Consider the following 15,034-nt stretch of genomic DNA (forward strand, 5'->3'; position numbering starts at 1 on the left):
ACATATCACACACATCATATTACACACAGACATACAGTATATCACACACATCATATTTCACACAGACATATCACACACATCACATTACACACAGACATACAGTATATCACACACATCATATTACACACAGACATACAGTATATCACACACATCATTTTACACACAGACATACAGTATATCACACACATCACATTACACACAGACATACAGTATATCACACACATCATATTACACACAGACATATCACACACATCACATTACACACAGACATACAGTATATCACACACATCATATTAAACACAGACATACAGTATATCACACACATCATACTACACACAGACATACAGTATATTACACACAGACATACAGTATATCACACACAGACATACAGTATATCACACACATCATATTACACACAGACATACAGTATATCACACACATCATATTACACACAGACATACAGTATATCACACACAGACATACAGTATATCACACACAGACATACAGTATATCACACACAGACATACAGTATATCACACACAGACATACAGTATATCACACACATCACATTACACACAGACATATCACACACATCACATTACACACAGACATACAGTATATCACACACATCATATTACACACAGACATACAGTATATCACACACATCATACTACACACAGACATACAGTATATTACACACAGACATACAGTATATCACACACAGACATACAGTATATCACACACATCATATTACACACAGACATACAGTATATCACACACATCATATTACACACAGACATACAGTATATCACACACAGACATACAGTATATCACACACAGACATACAGTATATCACACACAGACATACAGTATATCACACACAGACATACAGTATATCACACACATCACATTACACACAGACATACAGTATATCACACACAGACATACAGTATATCACACACATCATATTACACAAAGACATACAGTATATCACACACATCATATTACACACAGACATATCACACACATCACATTACACACAGACATACAGTATATCACATACATCATATTACACACAGACATACAGTATATCACACACATCATATTACACACAGACATACAGTATATCACACACATCATATTACACACAGATATACAGTATATCACACACATCACATTACACACAGACATACAGTATATCACACACATCATATTACACACAGACATATCACACACATCACATTACACACAGACATACAGTATATCACACACATCATATTACACACAGACATACAGTATATCACAGACATCATATTACACACAGACATATCACACACATCACATTACACACAGACATACAGTATATCACACACATCATATTACACACAGACATACAGTATATCACACACATCATATTACACACAGACATACAGTATATCACACACAGACATACAGTATATCACACACAGACATACAGTATATCACACACAGACATACAGTATATCACACACAGACATACAGTATATCACACACATCACATTACACACAGACATACAGTATATCACACACAGACATACAGTATATCACACACATCATATTACACAAAGACATACAGTATATCACACACATCATATTACACACAGACATATCACACACATCACATTACACACAGACATACAGTATATCACATACATCATATTACACACAGACATACAGTATATCACACACATCATATTACACACAGACATACAGTATATCACACACATCATATTACACACAGATATACAGTATATCACACACATCATATTACACACAGATATACAGTATATCACACACATCATATTACACACAGATATACAGTATATCACACACATCATATTACACACAGACATACAGTATATCACACACATCATATTACACACAGACATACAGTATATCACACACATCATATTACACACAGATATACAGTATATCACACACATCATATTACACACAGACATACAGTATATCACACACATCATATTACACACAGACATACAGTATATTACACACAGACATACAGTATATCACACACATCATATTACACACAGACATACAGTATATCACACACATCATATTACACACAGACATATCACACACATCACATTACACACAGACATACAGTATATCACACACATCATATTACACACATACATTCAGTATATCACACACATCATATTACACACAGACATACAGTATATCACACATCATATTACACACAGACATATCACACACATCATATTACACACAGACATACAGTATATCACACACATCATATTACACACAGACATATCACACACATCACATTACACACAGACATACAGTATATCACACACATCATATTACACACAGACATACAGTATATCACAGACATCATATTACACACAGACATATCACACACATCACATTACACACAGACATACAGTATATCACACACATCATATTACACACAGACATACAGTATATCACACACATCATATTACACACAGACATACAGTATATCACACACAGACATACAGTATATCACACACAGACATACAGTATATCACACACAGACATACAGTATATCACACACAGACATACAGTATATCACACACATCACATTACACACAGACATACAGTATATCACACACAGACATACAGTATATCACACACATCATATTACACAAAGACATACAGTATATCACACACATCATATTACACACAGACATACAGTATATCACATACATCATATTACACACAGACATACAGTATATCACACACATCATATTACACACAGACATACAGTATATCACACACATCATATTACACACAGATATACAGTATATCACACACATCATATTACACACAGATATACAGTATATCACACACATCATATTACACACAGATATACAGTATATCACACACATCATATTACACACAGACATACAGTATATCACACACATCATATTACACACAGACATACAGTATATCACACACATCATATTACACACAGATATACAGTATATCACACACATCATATTACACACAGACATACAGTATATCACACACATCATATTACACACAGACATACAGTATATTACACACAGACATACAGTATATCACACACATCATATTACACACAGACATACAGTATATCACACACATCATATTACACACAGACATATCACACACATCACATTACACACAGACATACAGTATATCACACACATCATATTACACACATACATTCAGTATATCACACACATCATATTACACACAGACATACAGTATATCACACATCATATTACACACAGACATATCACACACATCATATTACACACAGACATACAGTATATCACACACATCATATTACACACAGACATACAGTATATCACACACATCATATTACACACAGACATACAGTATATCACAGACATCATATTACACACAGATATACAGTATATCACACACATCATATTACACACAGACATACAGTATATCACAGACATCATATTACACACAGACATACAGTATATCACACACATCATATTACACACAGACATACAGTATATCACACACATCATATTACACACAGACATACAGTATATCACAGACATCATATTACACACAGATATACAGTATATCACACACATTATATTACACACAGACATATCACACACATCATATTACACACAGACATACAGTATATCACACACATCATATTACACACAGACATATCACACACATCACATTACACACAGACATACAGTATATCACACACATCATATTACACACAGACATACAGTATATCACACACATCATTTTACACACAGACATACAGTATATCACACACATCACATTACACACAGACATACAGTATATCACACACATCATATTACACACAGACATATCACACACATCACATTACACACAGACATACAGTATATCACACACATCATATTACACACAGACATACAGTATATCACACACATCATACTACACACAGACATACAGTATATTACACACAGACATACAGTATATCACACACAGACATACAGTATATCACACACATCATATTACACACAGACATACAGTATATCACACACATCATATTACACACAGACATACAGTATATCACACACAGACATACACTATATCACACACAGACATACAGTATATCACACACAGACATACAGTATATCACACACAGACATACAGTATATCACACACATCACATTACACACAGACATACAGTATATCACACACAGACATACAGTATATCACACACATCATATTACACAAAGACATACAGTATATCACACACATCATATTACACACAGACATATCACACACATCACATTACACACAGACATACAGTATATCACATACATCATATTACACACAGACATACAGTATATCACACACATCATATTACACACAGACATACAGTATATCACACAAATCATATTACACACAGATATACAGTATATCACACACATCATATTACACACAGATATACAGTATATCACACACATCATATTACACACAGACATACAGTATATCACACACATCATATTACACACAGATATACAGTATATCACACACATCATATTACACACAGATATACAGTATATCACACACATCATATTACACACAGACATACAGTATATCACACACATCATATTACACACAGACATACAGTATATCACACACATCATATTACACACAGACATATCACACACATCACATTACACACAGACATACAGTATATCACACACATCATATTACATACAGACATATCACACACATCACATTACACACAGACATACAGTATATCACACACATCATATTACACACATACATACAGTATATCACACACATCATATTACACACAGACATACAGTATATCACACATCATATTACACACAGACATACAGTATATCACAGACATCATATTACACACAGACATACAGTATATCACACACATCATATTACACACAGACATATCACACACATCATATTACACACAGACATACAGTATATCACAGACATCATATTACACACAGACATACAGTATATCACACACATCATATTACACACAGACATACAGACATATCACACACATCATATTACACACAGACATATCACACACATCACATTACACACAGACATACAGTATATCACACACATCATATTACACACAGACATACAGTATATTACACACAGACATACAGTATATCACACACAGACATACAGTATATCACACACAGACATACAGTATATCACACACAGACATACAGTATATCACACACAGACATACAGTATATCACACACATCACATTACACACAGACATACAGTATATCACACACAGACATACAGTATATCACACACATCATATTACACAAAGACATACAGTATATCACACACATCATATTACACACAGACATATCACACACATCACATTACACACAGACATACAGTATATCACATACATCATATTACACACAGACATACAGTATATCACACACATCATATTACACACAGACATACAGTATATCACACACATCATATTACACACAGATATACAGTATATCACACACATCATATTACACACAGATATACAGTATATCACACACATCATATTACACACAGACATACAGTATATCACACACATCATATTACACACAGATATACAGTATATCACACACATCATATTACACACAGATATACAGTATATCACACACATCATATTACACACAGACATACAGTATATCACACACATCATATTACACACAGACATACAGTATATCACACACATCATATTACACACAGACATATCACACACATCACATTACACACAGACATACAGTATATCACACACATCATATTACATACAGACATATCACACACATCACATTACACACAGACATACAGTATATCACACACATCATATTACACACATACATACAGTATATCACACACATCATATTACACACAGACATACAGTATATCACACATCATATTACACACAGACATATCACACACATCATATTACACACAGACATACAGTATATCACAGACATCATATTACACACAGATATACAGTATATCACACACATCATATTACACACAGACATATCACACACATCATATTACACACAGACATACAGTATATCACAGACATCATATTACACACAGACATACAGTATATCACACACATCATATTACACACAGACATACAGTATATCACACACAGACATACAGTATATCACAGACATCATATTACACACATACATATCACACACATCATATTACACACAGACATACAGTATATCACAGACATCATATTACACACAGACATACAGTATATCACACACAGACATACAGTATATCACACACATCATTTTACACACAGACATACAGTATATCACACACATCACATTACACACAGACATACAGTATATCACACACATCATATTACACACAGACATATCACACACATCACATTACACACAGACATACAGTATATCACACACATCATTTTACACACAGACATACAGTATATCACACACATCATACTACACACAGACATACAGTATATTACACACAGACATACAGTATATCACACACAGACATACAGTATATCACACACATCATATTACACACAGACATACAGTATATCACACACATCATATTACACACAGACATACAGTATATCACACACAGACATACAGTATATCACACACAGACATACAGTATATCACACACAGACATACAGTATATCACACACATCACATTACACACAGACATACAGTATATCACACACATCATATTACACACAGACATACAGTATATCACATACATCACATTACACACATACATACAGTATATCACACACAGACATACAGTATATCACACACAGACATACAGTATATCACACACAGACATACAGTATATCACACACAGACATACAGTATATCACACACAGACATACAGTATATCACACACATCACATTACACACAGACATACAGTATATCACACACAGACATACAGTATATCACACACATCACATTACACACAGACATACAGTATATCACACACAGACATACAGTATATCACACACATCATATTACACACATACATACAGTATATCACACTCTGTCACGATCGTCTTCTTTTGAGAGATTGGACCAAGGCGCAGCGTGTGCAAAATACATCTCTTTTTATTTTGAAGATGAACAAACGAAACAAAAACAACAAACAGACGAACGTGAAGCTATGCAAGAACTAGTGCACACATGCAACTTAGAACATAGACAATTACCCACAAATACATGATGCCCATGGCTGCCTTAAATATGGCTCCCAATCAGAGACAAATGAAAAACATCTGTCTCTGATTGAGAACCACTCAGGCAACCATAGACATACCTAGACACATTCACTCAACCATAGACATACCTAGACACATTCACTCAACACAAACCCATACACTACACCCAACACCCCCTTTACCATATAACCACCCAAACTAGACAAAACACAAACATTCCCCATGTCACACCCTGACCTAACTAAAATAATAAAGAAAACAAAGAATACTAAGGCCAGGGCGTGACAGTACCCCCCCCAAAAGGTGCGGACTCCGGCCGCAAAACCTGACACAGAAAGGGAGGGTCCGGGGTGGGCCTTAATATGGCGGCGGCTCGGGTGCAGGACGTGGCCACCACTCCACCATTGTCAATATCCGCTTCGGTGTCTCTGGTAGATCCTGGCTGACTGGCGGATTCAGCCGATCCTGGCTGGCGGGCGGATTCAGCCGTTCATGGCTGGCGGGCGACTCTGGCTGCTCATGGCTGGCGGGCGACTCTGGCCGCTCATGGCTGGCGGGCGACTCTGGCCGCTCATGGCTGGCGGGCGACTCTGGCCGCTCATGGCTGGCGGGCGACTCTGGCTGCTCATGGCTGGCGGGCGACTCTGGCTGCTCATGGCTAACGGCTCTGACGGCTCGGGACAGACGGGCGGCTCTAATGGCTCTGTGCAGACGGATGGCTCATGGCTGGCGGGCGGCTCTGGCTGCTCATGGCTGGCTGGCGGCTCTGGCTGTTCATGGCTGGCTGGCGGCTCTGGCTGCTCATGGCTGGCTGGCGGCTCTGGCTGCTCATGGCTCGCTGACGGCTCTGGCTGCTCATGGCTCGCTGACGGCTCTGGCTGCTCATGGCTCGCTGACGGCTCTGGCTGCTCATGGCTCGCTGGCTGCTCATGGCTCGCTGGCGGCTCTGGCAGATCCTGTCTGGTTGGCGGCTCTGGCAGATCCTGTCTGGTTGGCGGCTCTGGCAGATCCTGTCTGGTTGGCGGCTCTGGCAGATCCTGTCTGGTTGGCGGCTCTGGCAGATCCTGTCTGGTTGGCGGCTCTGGCAGATCCTGACTGACGAATGTCTCTAGCGGCTCCTGACTGACTAACGGCTCGGGACAGACGGGCGGCTCTAATGGCTCTGTGCAGACGGATGGCTCAGATGGCGCTGGGTAGACGGATGGCTCAGATGGCGCTGGGTAGACGGATGGCTCAGATGGCGCTGGGTAGACGGATGGCTCAGATGGCGCTGGGTAGACGGATGGCTCAGATGGCGCTTGGTAGATGGATTGCTCAGATGGCGCTTGGCAGACGGGCAGCTCTGGCCGGCTGAGGCGCACTGTAGGCCTGGTGCGTGGTGCCGGAACTGGTGGTACCGGGCTGGGGACACGCACCTGAAGGCTAGTGCGGGGAGAAGGAACAGGGCATACTTGACCCTGGAGACGCACATTAGGCCTAGTGCGTGGTGCCGGAACTGGTGGTACCGGGCTGGGGACACGCATCTCAGGGCTAGTGCGGGGAGCAGCAACAGGACACACTGGGCTCTCAAAGCGCACTATAGTCCTGGTGCGTGGTACCGGCACAGGTGGTACCGGGCTGAGGGCACGCACCTCAGGGCGAGTGCGGGGAGAAGCAACAGTGCGTACAGGGCTCTGGATACGCACAAGAGGCTTGGTGCGTGGTACCGGAACTGGTGGTACCGGACTGGGACACGCATCTCAAGGCTAGTGCGGGGAAGAGGAACAGGGCTCTGGAGACGCACAGGAAGCCTGGTGCGTGGTGTAGGCACTGGTGGTACTGGGCTGGGGCGGGGAGGTGGCGCCGGAAATACCGGACCGTGCAGGCGTACTGGCTCCCTTGAGCACCGAGCCTGCCCAACCTTACCTGGTTGAATGCTCCCCGTCGCCCGACCAGTGCGGGGAGATGGAATAACCCGCACCGGGCTATGTAGGCGAACCGGGGACACCATGCGTAAGGCTGGTACCATGTATGCCGGCCCGAGGAGACGCACTGGAGACCAGACGCGTTGAGCCGGCTTCATGGCACCTGGCTCAATGCCCAATCTAGCCCTACCAGTGCGGGGAGGTGGAATAACCCGCACCGGGCTATGAACACGTACAGGAGACACCATGCGCTCTACTGCGTAACACGGTGTCTGCCCGTACTCTCGCTCTCCACAGTAAGTACAGGGAGTATGCGCAGGTCTCCTACCTGACTTCGCCACACTCCCTTTAAGCCCCCCCCAATAATTTTTTGGGGCTGACTCACAGGCTTCCTACCGCGTCGTTTTGCTGCCTCCATTCGCCGGTATCCCTCCTCGCACTGCGCCAGAGAATCCCAGGCGGGCTCCGGCATTCGCCCTGGGTCGATCGCCCACCTGTCGATCTCCTCCCACGTAGTGTAGTCCAGATTACGCTCCCATTGCCATTCCTCCTTGCGTTGCTCCTGTTGCCGCTGATCACGCTGCTTGATCCTTGTTTGGTGGGTAATTCTGTCACGATCGTCTTCTTTTGAGAGATTGGACCAAGGCGCAGCGTGTGCAAAATACATCTCTTTTTATTTTGAAGATGAACAAACGAAACAAAAACAACAAACAGACGAACGTGAAGCTATGCAAGAACTAGTGCACACATGCAACATAGAACATAGACAATTACCCACAAATACATGATGCCCATGGCTGCCTTAAATATGGCTCCCAATCAGAGACAAATGAAAAACATCTGTCTCTGATTGAGAACCACTCAGGCAACCATAGACATACCTAGACACATTCACTCAACCATAGACATACCTAGACACATTCACTCAACACAAACCCATACACTACACCCAACACCCCCTTTACCATATAACCACCCAAACTAGACAAAACACAAACATTCCCCATGTCACACCCTGACCTAACTAAAATAATAAAGAAAACAAAGAATACTAAGGCCAGGGCGTGACACACACATCATATTACACACAGACATACAGTATATCACACACAGACATACAGTATATCACACACATCACATTACACACAGACATACAGTATATCACACAAAGACATACAGTATATCACACACATCATATTACACACAGACATACAGTATATCACACACATCATATTACTCACAGACATATCACACACATCACATTACACACAGACATAAAGTATATTACACACAGACATACAGTATATCACACACATCACATTACACACAGACATACAGTATATCACACACATCATATTACACACAGACATATCACACACATCACATTACACACAGACATACAGTATATCACACACAGACATACAGTATATCACACATATTATGTCACCAGTCTGGTTCTATGTCTTTCAGGAACCATCGTCAGTATTGGAGATCCCAAGAAGAAGTACACACGCTATGAGAAGATCGGCCAGGGGTGAGACACACACACACACACACACACACACACACACACACAAACACACACACACACACACACACACACACACACACACACACACACACACACACACACACTGCAGAGGTGAGTCCATTTACGTGTTCACCTTTTTGTGCCTTTATCCATGTCTAAGTAACAAATTGGACTCTCTCGCTATCTCTCGTTCTTTCTCTCTCACTCTCCCTTTCTCTCTCTCGCTCTCTGTTTCTCTCTCTCGCTATCTCTCGTTCTTTCTCTCTCACTCTCCCTTTCTCTCTCTCGCTCTCTGTTTCTCTCTGTTTCTCTCTCTCTCGCTATCTCTCGTTCTTTCTCTCTCACTCTCCCTTTCTCTCTCTCGCTCTCTGTTTCTCTCTCTCGCTATCTCTCGTTCTTTCTCTCTCACTCTCCCTTTCTCTCTCTCGCTCTCTGTTTCTCTCTGTTTCTCTCTCTCGCTATCTCTCGTTCTTTCTCTCTCACTCTCCCTTTCTCTCTCTCGCTCTCTGTTTCTCTCTGTCTCTCTCTCTCTGGCTATCTCTCGTTCTTTCTCTCTCACTCTCCCTTTCTCTCTCTCTGTTTCTCTCTGTCTCTCTCATTCTCTCTCTCAGAGCGTCTGGTACTGTCTACACAGCCATTGATGTTGCCACTGGTGCAGAGGTAAGGTCCCTTCCTGTGTCAACACCAACACACACACACACATTCAGACTGACATGCAGTACAAACTAAGTATGCAATTCACACAATAGACTTGACACAGACTTAAAACTTGTGTGTGTGTGTGTGTGTGTGTGTGTGTGTGTGTGTGTGTGTGTGTGTGTGTGTGTGTGTGTGTGTGTGTGTGTGTGTGTGTGTGTGTGTGTGTGTGTGTGTGTGTGTGTGTGTGTGTGTGTTACAGGTAGCTATCAAACAGATCAACCTCCAGAAACAGCCGAAGAAGGAGCTGATCATCAACGAGATCCTGGTGATGAAGGAGTTACAACAACCTAACATCGTCAACTACGTAGACAGGTAACACACACACACACACACACACACACACACCTCAGAAGTACGCCTGTGTCAGTACTCTGTGTGTTGGAGTCAGTTATTTACTTTGTTTCTGTGTGCGTGTGCGTGTGCGTGTGTGTGTGTGTGTGTGTCTGTGTGTGTGTGTGTGTGTGTGTGTGTGTGTGTGTGTGTGTGTGTGTGTGTGTGTGTGTGTGTGTGTGTGTGTGTGTGTGTGTGTGTGTGTGTGTGTGTGTGTGTGTGTGTGTGTGTGTAGTTTCCTGGTAGGTGAGGAGTTGTTTGTGGTGATGGAGTATCTGGCTGGAGGTTCGCTAACGGACGTTGTCACGGAAACATGCATGGACGAGGCTCAGATCGCTGCTGTGTGCAGAGAGGTACACACACACACACACACAGACACAGACACACACACACACACTGCTGCTGTCTGCCGAAAGGTATATTCTCACACACACACTCAGTCACAGAGCACAGGGAGGTGTGTGACGGTGTGTCCTGTGTGTGTCTTGTAGTGTCTGCAGGCTCTGGAGTTCCTCCATGCCAACCAGGTGATCCACAGAGACATCAAGAGTGACAACGTGCTGCTGGGAATGGACGGATCTGTCAAGCTCAGTAAGAACACACACACACACACTGTCACGTATACTCCCGCTCCGGCAATCTAGGTCACCAGGCTGCTCATTATTACGGACACCTGTCACCATCGTTATGTGCACCAGCGCCTCATCAGACTCACCTGGACTCCATCACTTCCCTGATTACCTTCCCTATATACAGTTGAAGTGGGAAGTTTACATACACATAGGTTGGAGTCATTAAAACTCGTTTTTCAACCACTCCACAAATTTCTTGTTAACAAACTATAGTTTTGACAAGTCGGGTAGGACATCTACTTTGCGCATGACACAAGTAATTTTTCCAACAATGATTTACAGACAGTTTATTTCACTTATAATTCACTGTATCACAATTCCAGTGGGTCAGAAGTTTACTACATACACTAAGTTGACTGTGCCTTTAAACAGCTTGGGAAATTCCAGAAAATTATGTCATGGCTTTAGAAGCTTCTGATAGGCTAATTGACAAAATTTGAGTCAATTGGGAGTGTACCTGTGGATGTATTTCAAGGCCTACCTTCAAACTCAGTGCCTCTTTGCTTGACATCATGGGAAAATCAAAAGAAATCAGCCAAGACCTCAGAAAAAAAATTGTGGACCTCCACAAGTCTGGTTTGTCCTTGGGAGCAATTTCCAAACGCCTGAAGGTACCACGTTCATCTGTACAAACAATAGTACGCAAGTACAAACACCATGGGACCACGCAGCCATCATACCGCTCAGGATGGAGACGCGTTCTGTCTCCTAGAGATGAACGTACTTTGGTGCGAAAAGTGCAACTCAATCCCAGAACAACAGCAAAGGACCTTGTGAAGATGCTGGAGGAAACAGGTACAAAAGTATCTATAGCCACAGTAAAACGAGTCCTATATCGACATAACCTGAAAGGCCACTCAGCAAGGAAGAAGCCACTGCTCTAAAACCGCCATAAAAATGCCAGACTACGGTTTGCAACTGCACATGGGGACAAAGATTGTACTTTTTGGAGAAATGTCCTCTGGTCTGATGAAACAAAAAAAGAACTATTTGTCCATAATGACCATCGTTATGTTTGGAGGAAAAAGGGGGAGGCCTGCAAGCCGAAGAACACCACCCCAACCGTGAAGCACGGGGGTGGCAGCATCATGTTGTGGGGGTGCTTTGCTGCAGGAGGGACTGGTGCACTTCACCAAATAGATGGCATCATGAGAGAGGAAAATTATGTGGATATATTGAAGCAACATCTCAAGACATCAGTCAGGAAGTTAAAGCTTGGTCGCAAATGGGTCTTCCAAATGGACAATAACCCTAAGCATACTTCCAAAGTTGTGGCAAAATGGCTTAAGGACAACAAAGTCAAGGTATTGGAGTGGCCATCACAAAGCCCTGACCTCAATCCTATAGAATTTGTGGGCAGAACTGAAAAAGCATGTGCGAGCAAAGAGGCCTACAAACCTGACTCAGTTACACCAGCTCTGTCAGGAGGAATGGGACAAAATTCACCCAACTTATTGTGGGAAGCTTGTGGAAGGCTACCCGAAACGTTTGACCCAAGTTAAACAATTTAAAGGCAATGCTACCAAATACTAATTGAGTGTATGTAAACTTCTGACCCACTGGGAATCTGATGAAATAAGTCATTCTCTCTACTATTATTCTGACATTTCACATTCTTAAAATAAAGTGGTGATCCTAACTGACCTAAGACAGGGCATTCTTTACTAGGATTAAATGTCAGGAATGGTGAAAAACTGCGTTTAAATGTGTTTGGCGAAGGTGTGGGTAAACTTCCGACTTCAACTGTATGTCCCTCCCTTTGGGCCCTTCCCCAGCCGTTATTGACTCTGTTCTGGTTTCATGTCTGTGAGCTTTTTCTGTTTCTTGTTCTGTATTACGTTCTATTTATTAATTAAATGATTCACTCCCTGTACTTGCTTCCCAACTCCCAGTGTACACGTTACACACACACTTTCTGTCTGCCTCCTCTTCCTCTCTCCTTGCCACTCTTCCCCTCTCCTCCTTCTCCCCCTCTCCTCTGTAGCTGGTCCTGGGTTCTGTTCCTAGGTAAAATGCCTTGCCAATCCTAAGTGTCCTTTTGTTTTGTGTCCTATCATTGTGTTGGCTTGACAATCACACTAACTTACCTGTTTTCTCTCCTGTCTAGCTGAATGTGACTAGATGAATGTTTCATATTAGCTTGACAGTCACGCTAACTTGGATCTTATTGCATTGTACCCTATCGTTATACTGCTGGGTTGACAATCCCCCTAACATGTCTGTTCTCTCCCCTCCCTCTCCAGCTGACTTTGGGTTCTGTGCCCAGATCACTCCAGAGCAGAGTAAGAGGAGCACCATGGTGGGGACTCCCTACTGGATGGCTCCTGAGGTGGTGACCAGGAAGGCCTACGGACCCAAGGTGGACATCTGGTCCCTGGGCATCATGGCTATAGAGATGGTGGAGGGAGAACCCCCTTACCTCAACGAGAACCCACTCAGGGTGAGGATGGATTTGTGTGTGTGTGTATGTGTGGGGGGGTGAAGGTGTGTGAGTGTGTGTGTGGGGGTGTGGGGGGGTGGAGGTGTGTGGGTGTGGGGGTGGAGGGTGGGTTCCATGCGTGTGTGTCCAGGCATTGCACTTG

General features: G+C 42.3%; 1 protein-coding gene across 2 annotated transcripts in view; it reads left to right on the plus strand.

The window, feature by feature from the left end:
• Window positions 1–15,034, plus strand: part of LOC139566512 (serine/threonine-protein kinase PAK 2-like) — a 29,127-nt gene that overhangs the window by 12,582 nt on the left and 1,511 nt on the right. For both annotated transcript variants that reach the window (XM_071387806.1, XM_071387807.1), the window contains exons 8-13: window positions 10,731–10,794; window positions 11,403–11,451; window positions 11,690–11,802; window positions 12,056–12,173; window positions 12,312–12,411; window positions 14,696–14,892. In XM_071387806.1, coding sequence (XP_071243907.1) covers window positions 10,731–10,794; window positions 11,403–11,451; window positions 11,690–11,802; window positions 12,056–12,173; window positions 12,312–12,411; window positions 14,696–14,892 — 641 coding nt within the window. The remainder of the gene's footprint in view (window positions 1–10,730; window positions 10,795–11,402; window positions 11,452–11,689; window positions 11,803–12,055; window positions 12,174–12,311; window positions 12,412–14,695; window positions 14,893–15,034) is intronic.

Source organism: Salvelinus alpinus, chromosome 38, assembly GCF_045679555.1.
Source record: "Salvelinus alpinus chromosome 38, SLU_Salpinus.1, whole genome shotgun sequence".
Classification (NCBI taxonomy): Eukaryota; Metazoa; Chordata; class Actinopteri; order Salmoniformes; family Salmonidae; genus Salvelinus; species Salvelinus alpinus.